General features: G+C 42.7%; 1 protein-coding gene across 2 annotated transcripts in view; it reads right to left on the bottom strand.

Moving 5' to 3' along the window:
* Nucleotides 1-678: 678 nt before the first annotated feature.
* Nucleotides 679-19,119, bottom strand: part of LOC117546085 (growth hormone receptor-like) — a 34,172-nt gene continuing 15,731 nt past the window's right edge. Inside the window, exons 2-9 of one of the 2 annotated variants that reach the window (XM_034216171.1) lie at nucleotides 18,766-18,857; nucleotides 17,600-17,726; nucleotides 12,930-13,099; nucleotides 10,375-10,553; nucleotides 9,264-9,417; nucleotides 7,615-7,702; nucleotides 4,575-4,644; nucleotides 679-2,461 (exon numbers count right to left, since the gene is read on the bottom strand). In XM_034216171.1, coding sequence (XP_034072062.1) covers nucleotides 1,661-2,461; nucleotides 4,575-4,644; nucleotides 7,615-7,702; nucleotides 9,264-9,417; nucleotides 10,375-10,553; nucleotides 12,930-13,099; nucleotides 17,600-17,726; nucleotides 18,766-18,856 — 1,680 coding nt within the window. In that variant the 5' untranslated portion in view covers nucleotide 18,857 and the 3' untranslated portion in view covers nucleotides 679-1,660. The remainder of the gene's footprint in view (nucleotides 2,462-4,574; nucleotides 4,645-7,614; nucleotides 7,703-9,263; nucleotides 9,418-10,374; nucleotides 10,554-12,929; nucleotides 13,100-17,599; nucleotides 17,727-18,765; nucleotides 18,858-19,119) is intronic. The other variant, XM_034216172.1, reaches the window with a different exon arrangement.

Below are 19,119 nucleotides of genomic sequence, written 5' to 3'. Positions count from 1 at the left end.
TATATACAAGTATAACATGATTGTATAATTTAACGGAAGATTATTCATATTTAACACCAAAGACTATCTAGGATTTTCTCAACCTCTCTAAAAAACGACTTTATTTTCTGAACTTGAACGCACCTCCTGTTTATCTGAAGTCAACTGACAATCGTCTATAAATAACCTGCAGCTAATCACACACACACACACACACACACACACACACACACACACACACACACACACACACACACACACACACACACACACACACACACACACACACACACACACACACACACACACACACACACACACACACACACACACACACACCTCACACACACACACACACACACACACACACACACACACACACACACACACACACACACACACACACACACACACACACACACACACACACACACCTCACACACACACCTCACACACACACTCACACACACTCTCTCTCTCTCTCTCTGTCATGATTGGTCAACCTCTTAGAGATGTCCCGCCCCTTAGCCAATCACGTACAATGTGTTGGAGCGTGAGTGTTCCGTGGTGATGTCACTATGTTCAGGAAGTAAACAAAGGGTTCCAAAGGAGGCGTTATAATCTTATTTATTTACTTAATCTGACGTTTACCAGAACCTGTGTGTTAGGGGAAAGAGATGAGCCGTGCACGCGTTAATCTACATTTTCACTTTTTATTTTTCTGACAAGAATAAAGTTCACATCGTGGTATTCCGTCACAATAAAAGTCCAAAAAAGAGCGGCTTGTTTTATACATTACACATGTGCATTTATATACTGTATATATTTATATTTAAAGAGTCATTTAAGCGCGTTTCCCAGGAGAGGAAACCGACGGCTCGGTGAAGAAAAGGCACAACGACATTAAAATGTGAGAGAAACACTGCGCTGACCAAGCACCAGTGTTAGAGCTTCTTTAAGGGGCCACACTTTAATAATACACCCCTTCGTTCAGCCAACGCCAGCAAGAAACATGTATATGTTAAGATAAATATATATATTAGTGTCTGATTTACCTGAACACACCTTCACTGTTATTGGAAATGAAATAGCTTTGCTGATTTGGTGGCTTTATAATATACAAAATACTTCTTGTAACGTGTTCAAATTAAAATATATATATTATTTTAACTGAGAGAGGGGCTGCTCGTCTGATATATAACATATAGCATTAACACAGTGGTTTGTTTCAGTGCAATAAACACAAATCCAGCTTAAATGTACATTGTCTTCCTGAGGGGGGGGGGGGGTCTTTGTTCCTGACTCTTATAATACATGTTAGATTTGACCTGCAGATGAGATCATGAGACATTGCATTAATACTCATTTCATGCTCAGAATACTCCAATATCCTGAATATGAGACGCTCGCTGGGAAATGGTGGTCTGTTCAACACAGAGTTTAAAATCTGTGGAGGATTAAAGCAGGTGATGCACCTCTGTTTCCTGAGGAGGACGCCTTGAACGTGAGAGCAGCAGCGTCTAACTCTCTTCAAGTGTGGCGGACTTCATTACCCACAATGCATCTGGTTTGCAGCTGTTTGGTACTCTTGAGGTCACGGCTGGAGCGTGGAGGGGTGTCTCCGGTTTCTGCTTCAAAGTCATCCAGGTGTTCAGTTTCTGCTTCAAAGCCATCCAGGTGTTCAGTTTCTCGTGTAGCCGACAGGTAGCAGAGGCACCGCCGCCTCCCCTCCCTCGCCCACATGTGTCATAGCTTTGCTGTCGGCCATCTTCTCCTTCTTCTCCTCCTGCGACTCTTGGCAGTACGGGGGGGGCAGGCAGGGCACCAGGTGCACCTCGCCGCTGTCCTTCATCAGCTGCACACAGGTGTAGAAGTCCTGGGGAGAACGCTGAGGAGGAGGAGGAGGAGGAGGAGGGTGAGGAGGGTGAGGAGGGTGAGGATTACCCATAATGCTGTACTCTGTGCCCGGGAGAGACAGGATTTCCGGCGGCGGATCGAAAGCTAAAGGAAGCAAGGAGCAATAAGGGTGAGAACCGCTCTCCAGGTGAGAAACGCTCTCCAGGTGAGAAACGCTCTCCAGGTGAGAAACGCTCTCCAGGTGAGAACCGCTCTCCAGGTGAGAAACGCTCTCCAGGTGAGAAACGCTCTCCAGGTGAGAAACGCTCTCCAGGTGAGAAACGCTCTCCAGGTGAGAAACGCTCTCCAGGTGAGAAACGCTCTCCAGGTACGAGGGAGAAACGCTCTCCAGGTGAGAAACGTTCTCCAGGTGAGAAACGCTCTCCAGGTACGAGGGAGAAACGCTCTCCAGGTACGAGGGAGAAACGCTCTCCACCGGTGTCACGTGACTCTGTGATGTCATGGCGTCCATGTTGGTCGGGAGGTAGGCGTCGCTCACAGCGTCCCACGCCTCCTCCCTGTACTTTGGGGGCGTGTAGCTGTGGAAGTTCCTGAAGTGACGGTTAATCTCATCCAGGTTCCCCTTCTGAGGAGAGAGGAGAGGGTCAGCACACAGATCACAACCATAACAAGAATACATTTCATGTTCATAGCGCTTCTCCTGGAGCTCAGAGACGCTTCACATCCAATCAGAAACAGAAAAGAAGGATAAAGGGACTGTGTGTGTGTGTGTGTGTGTGTGTGTGTGTGTGTGTGTGACTGTGAGACTGTGTGTGTGTGTGTGTGTGTGTGTGTGTGTGACTGTGAGACTCTGTGTGTGTGTGTGTGTGTGTGTGTGTGACTGTGAGACTCTGTGTGTGTGTGTGTGTGTGTGTGTGTGTGTGTGTGTGACTGTGAGACTGTGTGTGTGAGACTGTGTGTGTGAGTGTGTGTGAGACTCTGTGTGTGTGTGTGTGTGTGTGTGTGACTGTGAGACTCTGTGTGTGTGTGTGTGTGTGTGTGTGTGTGTGTGTGTGTGTGTGTGTGACTGTGAGACTCTGTGTGTGTGTGTGTGTGTGACTGTGAGACTCTGTGTGTGTGTGTGTGTGTGTGTGTGTGTGTGACTGTGAGACTGTGTGTGTGTGTGTGTGTGTGTGTGTGTGTGTGTGTGTGTGTGTGTGTGTGTGACTGTGAGACTCTGTGTGTGTGTGTGTGTGTGTGACTGGGAGACTCTGTGTGTGTGTGTGTGTGTGTGTGTGTGTGTGTGTGTGTGTGTGACTGTGAGACTCTGTGTGTGTGTGTGTGTGTGTGTGACTGTGAGACTGTGTGTGTGAGACTGTGTGTGTGAGTGTGTGTGAGACTCTGTGTGTGTGTGTGTGTGTGTGTGTGTGTGTGACTGTGAGACTCTGTGTGTGTGTGTGTGTGTGTGTGTGTGTGTGTGACTGTGAGACTCTGTGTGTGTGTGTGTGTGTGTGTGACTGTGAGACTCTGTGTGTGTGTGTGTGTGTGTGTGTGTGTGTGTGTGTGTGTGACTGTGAGACTCTGTGTGTGTGTGTGTGTGTGTGTGTGACTGTGAGACTGTGTGTGTGAGACTCTGTGTGTGTGTGTGACTGTGAGACTGTGTGTGTGTGTGTGTGTGTGTGTGTGTGTGTGAGACTGTGTGTGTGTGACTGTGAGACTGTGTGTGTGTGTGTGTGTGTGTGTGTGTGTGTGTGAGACTGTGTGTGTGTGTGACTGTGAGAGTGAGTGTGTGTGTGTGACTGTGAGACTCTGTGTGTGTGTGTGTGTGTGTGTGTGTGTGTGTGTGTGTGTGTGTGAGACTGTGTGTGTGTGTGACTGTGAGAGTGAGTGTGTGTGTGTCCATGTGTGTGTGTGAGAGTGTGTGTCAGTGTGTGTGCCTGTGAGAGTGTGTGTGTGTTAATTATTATGTATTTATTTCAAAGAGGACCGTGCATACAAATACATTAATCTCAGAAAAGAGAAGAGATGAATTATGCCAGATTATAGCTAATAGCTCATTTCCATCTGCAGTCCTTAGGTAGGTCCTTGGTGTGTGTGTGTGTGTGTGTGTGTGTGTGTGTGTGTGTGTGTGTGTGTGTGTGTGTGTGTGTGTGTGTGTGTGTGTGTGTGTGTGTGTGTGTGTAGGGTTGCAAAATTCCGGGAATTTTCAAAGATGGAAACTTTCCATGGGAATAAACTGGGACTTTTCTAAACTGAAGGTTGGCTCTTCAAAGGGAACTTAGATAGAGATATATATATATATTGGGGAAAGTATATTTTAGCATAATCTTAACAAACAGATGCCGTTCAAGCACACTTGAATATCCACGCCATAGCACCCTGCTCACTGCATGGCTATTGAGACCACACCCCCTACAGGCACTGTGCATTCCTCCATCACATGCACCGGTGAGTAATATTTAACTCAACATTCCTGTTTTCGTTCTTCAATGAAATAAATAATTGCTCAATAAAATATATCTTTTTAAAAATCTGTTGAAATATCATGTTTGTTTGTTTAATTTTGCATCGAATATTTCCAAAATTCCCCAGCTTAACTTCCCATGGAAACCTTCCGGAAATGTTCCACCCCTTTGCAACTCTATGTGTGTGTGTGTGTGTGGTGTGTGTGTGTGTGTGTGTGTGTGTGTGTGTGTGTGTGTGTGTGTGTGTGTGTGTGTGTGTCAGTGTGCGTGTGTGTGACAGTGTTTGTGTGTTACCTTCAGGAGCAGCGGGTCGATGCCCATGATTCGCGGCTTGGGAATGGGCGGCAGGAAGTAGTTTTTTATTCTGAAGGGGACGACACAAAGAGTGAAAACCCTTTAAAATAATCGTAACCCCTCCCCAAAATACAGGTTGAACTCAAATACCTGTACTTTCTACTTCTTACACTTTGAACACAAATACCTGTACTTTCTACTTCTCACATGTTGAACACAAATACCTGTACTTTCTACTTCTTACATGTTGAACACAAATACCTGTACTTTCTACTTCTTACATGTTGAACTCAAATACCTGTACTTTCTACTTCTCACATGTTGAACTCAAATACCTGTACTTTCTACTTCTTACATGTTGAACACAAATACCTGTACTTTCTACTTCTTACATGTTGAACTCAAATACCTGTACTTTCTACTTCTTACATGTTGAACTCAAATACCTGTACTTTCTACTTCTTACATGTTGAACTCAAATACCTGTACTTCTACTTCTTACATGTTGAACTCAAATACCTGTACTTTCTACTTCTCACATGTTGAACTCAAATACCTGTACTTTCTACTTCTTACACGTTGAACTCAAATACCTGTACTTTCTACTTCTCACATGTTGAACTCAAATACCTGTACTTTCTACTTCTTACATGTTGAACCCAAATACCTGTACTTTCTACTTCTCACATGTTGAACTCAAATACCTGTACTTTCTACTTCTTACATGTTGAACCCAAATACCTGTACTTTCTACTTCTCACATGTTGAACTCAAATACCTGTACTTTCTACTTCTTACATGTTGAACACAAATACCTGTACTTTCTACTTCTCTCATGTTGAACTCAAATACCTGTACTTTCTACTTCTCACATGTTGAACTCAAATACCTGTACTTTCTACTTCTTACATGTTGAACCCAAATACCTGTACTTTCTACTTCTCACATGTTGAACTCAAATACCTGTACTTTCTACTTCTCACATGTTGAACTCAAATACCTGTACTTTCTACTTCTTACATGTTGAACTCAAATACCTGTACTTTCTACTTCTTACATGTTGAACTCAAATACCTGTACTTTCTACTTCTTACATGTTGAACTCAAATACCTGTACTTTCTACTTCTAACATGTTGAACTCAAATACCTGTACTTTCTACTTCTTACATGTTGAACTCAAATACCTGTACTTTCTACTTCTAACATGTTGAACTCAAATACCTGTACTTTCTACTTCTTACATGTTGAACTCAAATACCTGTACTTTCTACTTCTTACATGTTGAACACAAATACCTGTACTTTCTACTTCTTACATGTTGAACTCAAATACCTGTACTTTCTACTTCTTACATGTTGAACTCAAATACCTGTACTTTCTACTTCTTACATGTTGAACACAAATACCTGTACTTTCTACTTCTTACATGTTGAACTCAAATACCTGTACTTTCTACTTCTTACATGTTGAACTCAAATACCTGTACTTTCTACTTCTTACATGTTGAACTCAAATACCTGTACTTTCTACTTCTTACATGTTGAACTCAAATACCTGTACTTTCTACTTCTCACATGTTGAACTCAAATACCTGTACTTTCTACTTCTTACACGTTGAACTCAAATACCTGTACTTTCTACTTCTCACATGTTGAACTCAAATACCTGTACTTTCTACTTCTTACATGTTGAACCCAAATACCTGTACTTTCTACTTCTCACATGTTGAACTCAAATACCTGTACTTTCTACTTCTTACATGTTGAACCCAAATACCTGTACTTTCTACTTCTTACATGTTGAACTCAAATACCTGTACTTTCTACTTCTCACATGTTGAACTCAAATACCTGTACTTTCTACTTCTCACATGTTGAACTCAAATACCTGTACTTTCTACTTCTTACATGTTGAACACAAATACCTGTACTTTCTACTTCTTACATGTTGAACTCAAATACCTGTACTTTCTACTTCTTACATGTTGAACACAAATACCTGTACTTTCTACTTCTTACATGTTGAACTCAAATACCTGTACTTTCTACTTCTTACATGTTGAACTCAAATACCTGTACTTTCTACTTCTACATGTTGAACTCAAATACCTGTACTTTCTACTTCTAACATGTTGAACTCAAATACCTGTACTTTCTACTTCTTAACATGTTGAACTCAAATACCTGTACTTTCTACTTCTAACATGTTGAACTCAAATACCTGTACTTTCTACTTCTAACATGTTGAACTCAAATACCTGTACTTTCTACTTCTTACATGTTGAACACAAATACCTGTACTTTCTACTTCTTACATGTTGAACTCAAATACCTGTACTTTCTACTTCTTACATGTTGAACTCAAATACCTGATACTTTCTACTTCTTACATGTTGAACTCAAATACCTGTACTTTCTACTTCTTACATGTTGAACTCAAATATCTGTACTTTCTACTTCTTACATGTTGAACTCAAATACCTGTACTTTCTACTTCTCACATGTTGAACTCAAATACCTGTACTTTCTACTTCTTACATGTTGAACTCAAATACTTGTACTTTCTACTTCTCTCATTTTCCAAACAGCTGGTTCCTTTAGTCTGAATGTGTGTTTGATGCGTGATCATTATTCTTTAGAGTCATTGCGTGCCTATTGATTTGAACACGATCCGTGTATCCATCATTTCCTGGTCTTCTCTAAAGAAGAGGGACCAATGGAAACGTTGTCATGTTGCCGTTGTTCAGCATGGAAACATTCATTAGCTAACAATGACATTATTGTTCTATTAATATAAAGGGAGGTCAGGTACTCTTTAAAGCAGCTGCTAGTTATGGGTACTTTCTACTGAAGTACATTTCAAAGTTCTTTACTTTGACTTGAGTAAAGAAGTTTAGTCAGTACTTCTACTTTTATCAGAGTATTTTTAAACACGAGTATCTGTACTTCTACTTGAGTAAAGGATGTGTGTACTTCTACCTGAGTAAAGGATGTGTGTACTTCTACTTGAGTAAAGGATGTGTGTTGACTGTTTACTCACCTCCTGCTCTGGGGGAGGAGCCCCAGGGTGACCACCAGCAGAGCCACCACCCCCACCCCCATCACCAGAATCAGAACCAGCAGCTTACCTGCACAGGTGACACACAAGGAACACATATTTACAGATACTAAACTAATTTGAGCCTAATTTATAGCTCTTTGTGTCCATGGAGAAGTGTCCATTTATTTATTTAGAAGAGAGTTGAGAACATTTCACGAGTTACAATGAAATAAACTTGCAGTTACAGGGAGTAGTAAACATTTTCAATACGGGAACAGTATACATTGAAACCCTCCCCTTCTCATTGTCCTCGTGGTAGAAGCAGAGGTAGTAGCAATGCAGTGTATTTCTAGCTCTGTGTTCATAACGGGTTATCGAGGGGCGGAGGTGTGTTTATGAATGTAAGGTGAACCGCACCTATCATGCTATTTTCAGGCAATAGCCAGGGCTGGGAGGGTTACTTTGTAAATGTAATCAGTTACTGATTACTGATTACATGAAAGTAATCCGAATACAGTTACAGTTACGTGTCTTAAAAAAGTAATCAGATTACTTTTAGATTACTTTTGGATTACTTTCTTTTTCCATCACAGATGGATGTTTCGGTGAACAGGAGACACACAAAGCAAAAGGAAACTGAACGTGTTCTACTGTTTTAATGGTTTATCAAGAGCACAACTGAAACATCACTGAAACGATGTAACAACATAATACACGTTCTGGGGATGCAGCTTCGGATGTGAGGAGTGAGGGACATGGCTTAGTCCTGCCAGTGTTGGCAGGACATGAATTAAAATGTCGAACTCGGACTTCATTTTAAGGACATGTCGGCCAGGGGTGTAGAGCTATATTTGTTTAAGCACCAGATTGGCAAAACAGGAGAGTGTGTGCACCAGTCTGCCTTGATCTATGAATTCATGTCCGTGACTCTCACAGTATCTGCTGCCCGCAGCTGCTTTATAGAAGGAACACCTCCTTCACTTCATGACATCTCTGCAGCGCCAGGAGGCAGCGGGAGGGTTAACTCATTTGATTCGGGTATAAAGCTTTAAAGAGGAGGGGTCTGAGCTCATGCGGGACCCGGCAGCTACTGTCTAAACTAAATGCTGCCGTGATGAAACGCCATATCATGGATCATCAAGGATTCTCTCTGAAACAGTCTGGAGCTCAAAGGCTTTCTCTCTTGCCGGTTATACCACAAGGTGAGTTCCTTTTTACTTCCTGCTTCTTCACACACATGCTCTCCAGTACAGGTTAGCTCTGAGTGTTAGCGATGCTAATGTAAACACCGACCATATTACGTCCTAAACAGTCGGGCATTGTTTCTGATAGCAACGTTTCTGATTGGGCCGTGGGTCCACATTTCAGATATTACGTCATATCGGACGCAAATCTGGATCAGCTCCGTTGTTCCCTGTTTTTAGAGATTTGGGTACGGAGGAGAAGAGAGATGGGTTTATTTCCTGATGCTGCGTGAGTTCCCCGACACACCGAGGACACATAGATGTAGAGAAGACATCACAAAGTGCATTTTGCATGATAGGTCCCCTTTAATGTTTTTTTTGTATGTGCATGAGAAATGTCCATTTAAAGAGATATCTGCATTTCCCTCCGTGAACTAAGCTGCCCCTCATCAACAGGAAGCGTACCTGCAGGCGGCCGGGCGGGGATGCTCATCATCAGCGGATCGCTCCACTCGCTCCACAGCCTGGCGTTATGTGAGCGGCATCGAACCCGCACTACGAACTCCCCCACCGGCAGCCCGAGCAGCTCCACCTGGGGCTCCCTGAGGGGGTACTTCACCTGGGGAACATTATAACATATTCAGATTTATTTTTTCAGATTGTTTTGCTCAAAATACCAAACAGATCATGCATAACACTCAGCTGTTAGAGAAACGCTGATTCAGGGTCCTTAGCTTGAAATAAGAAGAGGAGGCGGAGCTAATGCCTGCTCAGAATTACAGGATGGAGCTCAAACTCTTCTCTCTCTCAGCTTTACCACAAGGTGAGTTCCTTTTGATTTCCTGCTTCTTCACACACTCTGTGGGTGTTTCTCAATCTCGAGTACACTGGTATCACATGTCTTTCGAGCATCTTGCTTCAGAAGCGAGGCAAGAATACTTCCTGGCATTCGGAAAACAAAGAATGGAACAGGCGAGCAAGTGTGCAGGTGTGCGTCATACGAGAGGCCCCGCCTTACATTTTCCGCCACAGATTTGGGGAAATTGGTCCGTGCGCAAAGCATTGTGGGGATTTTAAGACTGCGGAGTCTACACATGCCTCGAAATGTCTCCAAACGAAGTACGCCGGGCTCGGTAGGATTCCAAGTATGCTGGACGTTGGAACAGTCCTTCGGCGGCACTCGCTGACGTAGCATGCTTGAAATAGTGGCTCTGGAGCAGCTTTACTCAACATGGAGAAACACCCACTCTCTCCAGTACAGGTTAGCTCTGAGTGTTAGCATGCTAATGTAAACACAGACCATATTACTTCCAGAACAGGTCTAATTGTTTCTGACAGCAACGTTTCTGATTGGCCCGTGGGGGTAAAGCCCGCCCACATTTTAGTAATGTGGTCATGATGCAACAAATCTGAATCAGCTCCGTTGTTCCCCGTTTTTAGAGATGTGGGTACGGAGGAGAAGAGATTTCCTGACGCTTTGTGAGTCTCGGGGGACACATGTTGATGTAGAAAAGACATCAGAAAGTGCATGTTGCGTGATAGGAGGCCTTTCAAGGTGATTTCTGTGTGAGTGTACCTTCCACACGTCAGGCTCGCTGACCCGGCGGTACTGCAGCTCGTGCTCCAGAGTGATCCATCCGTACTTCAGGTGTGCCGGCACCGGGTAGATCCAGGACAGCAGGGCGTTGTGACCCATCTCATCCCCCCCCGCCTCCTCCAGCACGAAGGACAGGTTCACCGGAGCCTCCATCTGCACTGTGGGGGGGGGGGGGGGGGGGGAGAAGATAAGAGAAGATAAGAGAAGATAACATAAGATAAGACTGTTTTTATGTTTGGATCATTCATGCATGTCGATGTTAATCTTTAAACAGAGCATTACTCTGGATGTTATAGTGAGCTAATGTCCTCCATTATTCATTATGACATCCGTCTGTTGGGTCATCTATTATTCATTCTATGCATGCTTTCGTTTATACATGATAAAGATGCCTGAATGTTATGTTACATTATTCATATGTATGTACAAGTATCATAAAAACATACCATTATAACTTTTAATTAAACATACTGCTTTGATTGCATTGTTTTTATTCCAATTTAAACTGTTAAAGTATGTTTTTTTAATATTTACTGGGAGTATTAGGGGTTTAAACAATTAAGTCAATTAACCAATTAGTGTAACTGTAGAAATATATTCAACAAACAATGATTATTGAGGTCATTTGTACAGAAAACTGTGAAATGATCTGCTATTTTTGTCTGTTTTACAATATAAATAAGAACGAACACACACACACACACACACACACACACACACACACACACACACACACACACACACACACACACACACACACACACACACCCACACACACAGTAACAGAGTCTAACACACACACACATACCATGTTTACATCACTTCAGGGGACATTACATTGACTTACATGCATTTCCTGGAGACTTATCCTAACCTTAAAACACACACACACACACACACACACACACACACACACACACACACACACACACACACACACACACACACACACACACACACACACACCACACACACACACACACACACACACACACACACACACACACACACACACACACACAGGAAGTGGAGGGACAGCGTCTGGATAATAACACACACTGAGTCCTTGATCAAATCATTCGTGTGTTTGCTGTGCTTTTTGTGAAACCCTAAATAAAGGGATCCCTAAAATACAGCGGAAACCGACTTTACTCTCAATTCTCCTGCCGGTTCACGACTGTGTTTAATCTCATGTCACGGCCCTTTTATAATTAGCTTTTCCTGTGTTGCCAAATGAGGTTAATAAATGAACTTATTAAACCATAAAAACACTGATTATACAATTTGTATATCTATATCTATAAGTGCTGGCATGATGTCTTTAAATGCCTCCATAACCTTTTTAATGTGGATCTATTGAAACCTCTCCATGTGAACAGCGTGTAAATTAAAATATGTATTGCATTTCTAATCATGCAAGCGTTCGTCTCAGCTGATTCGTTCATGCCTTTAGGGTAGCGCAGAGAAGCTCAGAGTTTAATGTTTTGTACAGAAACTCGTTAGTGTAAACTCATCTCAAATAATCTACTTTTTTAACAGATTTCACCATCATTGAAAATCCGACAATTTATTCACTTCTTACAGTTTCTGGCTTTGATAAAGGGGGGGATTTAAATGGGTTTACTGTGATATCTTGGTTCTAGATTGCTTCATCACTTTATTTAAAAAAAATGTTGTATTATTATTTAAATGTTTTATTCTACTTTATGTTTACCTTGTGTTAACTCTGACCTGTTGCTGCTATAAACGCCTGAATTTCCCCACGGAGATAAATAAAGTTATCTTATCTTTTTCTTGCGGCCACGATAGAGTGGTGCAGTGAGTCCTAAAACCCGGAAGTGAGTCAGCATTTCTCCACTTCCTGTTCCCTCGTCTCAGAGCCAATGGGATCTCTCCATAGGATTTAGGACACTAGCTGAAATAAGGTCTGTGGTTGAGACTCATTGAAGAGACGGATCACGTTTTGTTCTACATTAAATCATTAGCAGTGACCCCACTGTGATTTCTGAAGAGTGGACGTGTCTGAGAAACTATGGTTGTTACCAAGTGGCTGAATAGGACTACAGAAGTCGTGGAGGTCGTTGTACGTCATTACACCGAACACGTGAACACTCCTCTAAGTTAGTTTCTGTTCTGCTTGAAAGCAAGTCCCTGCCTCCTGCAAAGTGTTCAAACAAACGCTTCAACTCGTTCCATCTAGAATCTGTGTGTTTGAACATGGATCTGAAGTAGGCGTGACGTTGAAGTCGTGCTGCTGGACCCTGCTGTAGTTCCTTTATAGCATAACGTTAGCATTTAGCTTCTGGACGTTAGATTTATGATTCGACCATTATAAAAGTAGGGTAGACGTGTGGAGATTATCCGGCTGAACAAAACGTGCATTTATCAAACCGGTTAGTTTTCCACAGATCTTATTTTTTACATATTCCAAAGTCCTATGGAGAAATCCCGTTGCTTTTTGTCGAGGGAACCAGCAGCTTCCTTCCGGGTCGAACTACAGAAATACATCATCCCTGCACCGCTCTACTCCTCACCTATGTCGGCCACGTCCAGGCAGTGCTTCTGGGAAGTGTAGTTCCCGTGTTTGGTGACGGCGGTGACGTTCAGGCAGTAAAACTTCCAGATGATGGTGTGTTTCTTGTCGAAGTGGCAGCTGTTGGGTCCGGAGCTCACGTAGTCCGGACACTCCTGCTGAGGCTCCTTGCTGCGAGACACCACGGTTTAGTTTGGGGACAAAAAGCTCTTTATTTAAATCTCTGCTGTGAAAGTAGTGAATGTCCTCTTCCAACATGAGAGTCCACATGATAACAAAGGTACCCCAACTGTATGTGTTCATGACAGGATGTGTGATTACCTAGAAGAGCACCAGGACTGTTTTAGGCATATTTTTCCTTTTTTGGAAGTTTTTCCTTGTACGATGTGAGGGTCTAAGGACAGAGGGTCTAAGGACAGAGGGTCTAAGGACAGAGGGTCTGAGGACAGAGGGTCTGAGGACAGAGGGTCTGAGGACAGAGGGTCTAAGGACAGAGGGTCTAAGGACAGAGGGTCTGAGGACAGAGGGTCTGAGGACAGAGGGTCTAAGGACAGAGGGGTCTAAGGACAGAGGGTCTGAGGACAGAGGGTCTGAGGACAGAGGGTCTAAGGACAGAGGGTCTAAGGACAGAGGGTCTGAGGACAGAGGGTCTAAGGACAGAGGGTCTGAGGACAGAGGGTCTAAGGACAGAGGGTCTGAGGACAGAGGGTCTAAGGACAAAGGGTCTGAGGACAGAGGGTCTGAGGACAGAGGGTCTGAGGACAGAGGGTCTGAGGACAGAGGGTCTAAGGACAGAGGGTCTAAGGACAGAGGGTCGGAACAGAGGGTCTGAGGACAGAGGGTCTAAGGACAGAGGGTCTAAGGACAGAGGGTCTGAGGACAGAGGGTCTGAGGACAGAGGGTCTAAGGACAGAGGGTCTAAGGACAGAGGGTCTGAGGACAGAGGGTCTGAGGACAGAGGGTCTAAGGACAGAGGGTCTGAGGACAGAGGGTCTAAGGACAGAGGGTCTGAGGACAGAGGGTCTACGGACAGAGGGTCTGAGGACAGAGGGTCTAAGGACAGAGGGTCTAAGGACAGAGGGTCTAAGGTCAGAGGTTCTAAGGACAGAGGGTCTAAGGACAGAGGGTCTAAGGACAGAGGGTGTCGTATTGTCATACTGATATTCTGTACAAACTGTGAAGTCCACTGAGACAAATGTAACATTTGTGATATTGGGCTATAAATAAACATTGATTGATTGATTGACTGTTCAGGAACTAGTTGATGCTCTATATGTGATAAATGTCATAAATACATGGATCCTGATATCGAAGCTCAAGCTGGTGACCAGTGATATTTTCCTAACAGTGTGGTAGTAGTAGTAGTAGTAGTTGTATGAGTAGTAAGGCAAGGCAAGGCAAGGCAAGTTTATTTATATAGCACTTTTCAACACAAGGCAATTCAAAGTGCTTTACAAAAAATGAAAGACATTAAGAAAATGGCATTTAAAATCAGTCATTAAAAAGAAAAGCTAATAAAATAAACATTAAAAGAAAAAAGTACATGGATAAAAGTTACAGTGCAGTTTAAGATATGAATAGTTCAATTAAAAGCAGCGACAAAAAGAAAAGTCTGTGGTAGTGGTGGACTTGGTGGTGGTAGTAGTAGTAGTAGTAGTAGTGGTGTTAGTAGTATACGTTGGAGTAGTAGTAGTAGTGGTGTTAGTAGTATACTGTAACGGCCCGTCCACACAGCGGCGTGCGTTGAAGCTTCCAACGCTTCTGCCCATTCACTTTGAATGGGGTGACGTCACTTTTAGCCGAACTGCATTTTGGGAAGCGACGTGGAGCGTTGCTGGCGTTGCTCGCTTCAAAAGTTGAGCAATGTTCAACTTTTGACGCCTCGATGGAGGCGTCAGCCAATCGAATCATATGCCAGTACAAGCTCTAGCCAATCAAACCGCGTGCTTGTGTGTCTGGGGCGGGAGATTCATGTGATTGGTTGTTGGTCGAGTGTCAGACACAACCGCCGGCAAGCGTCAACGCACGCCGCTGTGTGGACGGGCCGTAAGTAGGAGAAGTAGTAGGAGTAGTATAAGTCATTGTAGTGGTAGTAGTGGTAGTAGTAGTAGTGGTAGTAGTAGTAGTAGTAGTGGTAGTAGTAGTAGTGGTAGTAGTAGTAGTAGTAGTAGTAGTAGTAGTAGTGGTAGTAGTAGTAGTAGTAGTAGTAGTAGTAGTAGTAGTAGTGGTAGTAGTAGTAGTAGTAGTAGTAGTAGTAGTAGTAGTGGTAGTAGTAGTAGTAGTAGTGGTAGTAGTAGTAGTAGTAGTAGTAGTAGTAGTAGTAGTAGTAGTAGTGGTAGTAGTAGTAGTAGTAGTGGTAGTAGTAGTAGTAGTGGTAGTAGTAGTAGTAGTAGTGGTAGTAGTAGTAGTAGTAGTGGTAGTAGTAGTGGTAGTAGTAGTAGTAGTAGTGGTAGTAGTAGTAGTGGTAGTAGTAGTAGTGGTAGTAGTAGTAGTAGTAGTAGTAGTAGTAGTAGTAGTAGTAGTAGTAGGTAGTAGTAGTAGTGGTAGTAGTAGTAGTGGTAGTAGTAGTAGTAGTAGTAGTAGTAGTCAGTGGCGGCGCCAGGGTATGGCTGGGGTAGGCTACAGCCATAAGTGCACGTTACTGACGCAATATGGTTGAGACCATTCGGGCTTATGCTAGAGGGGTGCAAGGAATAGTCTAAGTAGTGGGGGAGTTTTATACACTAAAGGTGTGGACATTCTCTCGCGTTATAATATCAGCGCGGCCGCGGTCAGATCAAAATGCCTCCGAATGCAATTTGAACAGACCTACAGCCAATCAGAGCAACGAAACGTTGGGTCTGCTGCGTCATGCATTACTGATTCGTCACGTTCACAGTGGAAAGTCCCCAAACTCGCGCCGAGTAAATTGCAGACAGACAGACAGCAGAACTTCTAGGTTTAATTGTATATTTCGGATGGATAGATTTGTTCTTAAACGCCCTCGCATTGAGGTACAAGCCGAACAGGTGCCAGAGTCACACGACCCACCTGAAGAGTGAATAGTGAGTTTTGAATATATTTTGTAATAATGGGAGATTTTTGAAAAAGTGTTTTGTATGACAATAGAGATACAGGCTACCTGTTGTGTGCTGTGTCTGTCTCTCTCTGTTTACCTGTGTCTCTGTCTCTCTGTCTCTCTCCCTCACTCTCTCTCTCTCCCTCACTCTCTCTCTCTCCCTCACTCTCTCTCTCTCCGTGTCAATTCTATATGCCAACTTTTCTTGTTTCTGCCGCTGCGTAGCATGTTGTAACAACGTGGAATTAGCAGAATAGGCTATTGTATGGTTTAACTCACACCTGTTGCTCTCGATGTAATTTAGCTGATAAAAGGAGACTAATAAAAGCTTCACGCGTGGCGTTTCACTGTCAAGGGGGGCGATATAGCGTGTATGTAATTATATTACAAATACTGACTTGAGCCCCACCACTGTGTGGGTTAGCCCTACCATAGATTACCCAACAAAAATACTCTGGCGCCGCCACTGGTAGTAGTAGTAGTGGTGTTAGTAGTATACTGTAAGTAGGAGTAGTAGGAGTAGTATAAGTCATTGTAGTCGTAGCATGTGAAGGACACTGTTCAAGAACTAGTTGATGCTCTGTATTTGATGACTACTTCCATTCTGGAGAGGATAGTAAATACATGGATCCTGAGATTGAAGCTCAAGCCGGGGACGAGTGAGAGTTCTCTAACAATCTCTCATTTCACCTTTCACATTGTCATTTCAATTTAGCGCGAGAAGCCGTCAGAAATGATTTGTTTCGTGTCAAATTCTAGCTCTAACACCCCAGTTTTGTTGCTGATATGAAGCAAATGTTCCCACTTGTTATTTCCCACGTTAAATAATTAATCACAAATAATTTAAATATTGATTAGCTCCAGCTCTATAGGGATGCAAAGGCCACATCACTGCAGCATTAGAAGCTGAAATGAAAACATTAAATCAGTTTTTGTTGGAAAAAACACACTTTTACTTTCTGCAAATCTTATAGTTAAATTACTGCGGCATGTTTATATTAAATCTAATCATGTGTTGGCTGATCAGAAACAGACCTGCGGCCTTTAAGGTTGTTAACTGATCGTTATCACTTTAATTGCCTTTTATCCGCGCTTGTTTCTGACCTTTTCTTATCACCTGAATGCAGATTGCCGTCAGAAATCAAACGTGTCCTGATTTCTGCTCTGACGTGTTTGCACGGGGCGACGCCACGTGAGGTGTTCAGGGGCAGAAATATCGACGTGTTAAATAGCTTCTCGCTGAGGTGGTGGAGCGTGAAATGGTTTAAAATCTATACGACCCAGAACCGCCAGTCTGCTTTGATGGGAGGCCGCTTTCCATTTTACTACAGATCATTTAAGGTCATTTCTTTTAATTTACAGCTCATTTAAGGTAATTTCTTGTTAATTTACAGCAAATTTAAGGTAATTTCTTGTTAATTTACAGCAAATTTAAGGTAATTTCTTGTTAATTTACAGCTAATTTGAAGTCTTTAAATATGAGAATGTGAAGCTAAGATGGTTTAATCTCCTCTAAAGTCAATCAGATCATTAAGTGACTTCTATCTTACACAATGAGAGAGCTAGATGGTTCCAGGCTCTCAGATGTCAGGATTTAAAATGTTTTCACGTACTCTTTGGAGTATGTGAGGACGTAGGACACTTCCTCCGTCAGGTTCTCCAGCGGGCGCCACCAGCAGCTGAAGTCCTCCATGTTGGGCGAGCGGCAGAAGTAGATGAGAGGCCGAGACTTCACGTCCACTGAGGGAGAAAAGAGGAGAGTGAGACCCCCCGCGGAGAAGAACAGGTGTGTTCAGGTACAGGTACATCAGTCAGGAAACCTTTGTGATTTAACAATGGACTGAACGGAAAATGCTGAGGAGTATCGTTGGGGTTTGTTTATGCAGTTTACCGCCAATGTTTCTTTGTTCTGAATGAAACATTCTATTAAAATTTGAATTACAAAAAGAAAAGAATGGACTAAAGAAAGAAACGTTGATACAGGTGAACGATCCTCCTCCGCGCCACACATCGAGCGGCGGCAGGACTTCCTGTCGGGGGGGATTAGTCCAGGAGGGAATGTGAGGCACACAGAGGCCGGCTGTGTTCACTGTAAGGAGCTCAAAACGCTTCTCAGAAAGAGAGAATAATGCACTCCTGCAGAGCAAATTACTGCATCTGAAGAGGGGGGGGGCTAGTCTGGGGACCACTTACACCGTGAGAGGCAGGGACACGTCACTAGGGCCTATAGAGGAACATATATTCAAGAACACACAGGAAAACTATCAAGAAAATGTAAAAGAAAAAACACAAAAAATAGGTTGAAAATACAAAAAAAAGTCGATTAAAATACGACTTAATATTTCAAAGAAACATCCTTTATAGAGTAAAGAAAAACTACAACATACGGAGAGGAAGACGGATAAACAACAGTATTCAAGAATACTGTACAAATATTTAGAGGAGAAAATTAAATTCAATAAATATAAAAAGAAAAATATATATATAAAAAAATACGTTTAAAAACCCCATTATTTTTAGATTATTCGTGTATTTTTGTTCGTCTGCTTTGGTGCATAACTTAAATATATCAAGTGCAAATCACATAAATATAGATGCAATAAAGACAGAAAGATATGAAGGAAAATACTGTACAAAAAAGTGAAAAATAAATACTTTTAAAAAGCCCAGAGGTTCCATTAATATAGAATATGTATTAAATGATTGACAACATATTCTTGTATGTTTGCATTTTTGAAAAACCCAGATCTGCGTGGAACAATGTGCTCCACGGACTCACCGGAGCGGTTTGGGGTTTTATGAGCGACTCCTGGAGCCGCGATCCGGCCGTCGCAGAACGCAGGAAGCAGCAAGAGGAGCAGCCACAGCATCCTATACACACACACACACACACACACACACACACACACACCATTCTGAAGGGACTAATATGATCACATGACAGAATAACAAGACGTCGCCACGTGAGAGCAGCTGTGTGCAGAAAAGGCTTTAAATATCAATGCTATTTAGGTGTTTTTATAATAATAATACATTGGATTTTCCTGACGCTTTACATAAAATCAGTAACAGAAAACATAAACAGTTCAAATCCAAGTGCGAGTAAAGTGTGCTTCATGTCTCACTCCCATGA

Source organism: Gymnodraco acuticeps, unplaced genomic scaffold (genome assembly GCF_902827175.1).
Source record: "Gymnodraco acuticeps unplaced genomic scaffold, fGymAcu1.1, whole genome shotgun sequence".
NCBI lineage: Eukaryota > Metazoa > Chordata > Actinopteri > Perciformes > Bathydraconidae > Gymnodraco > Gymnodraco acuticeps.
Note: the sequence above shows the minus strand (reverse complement) of the source record. Positions and strands in the feature narration are given on the sequence as shown.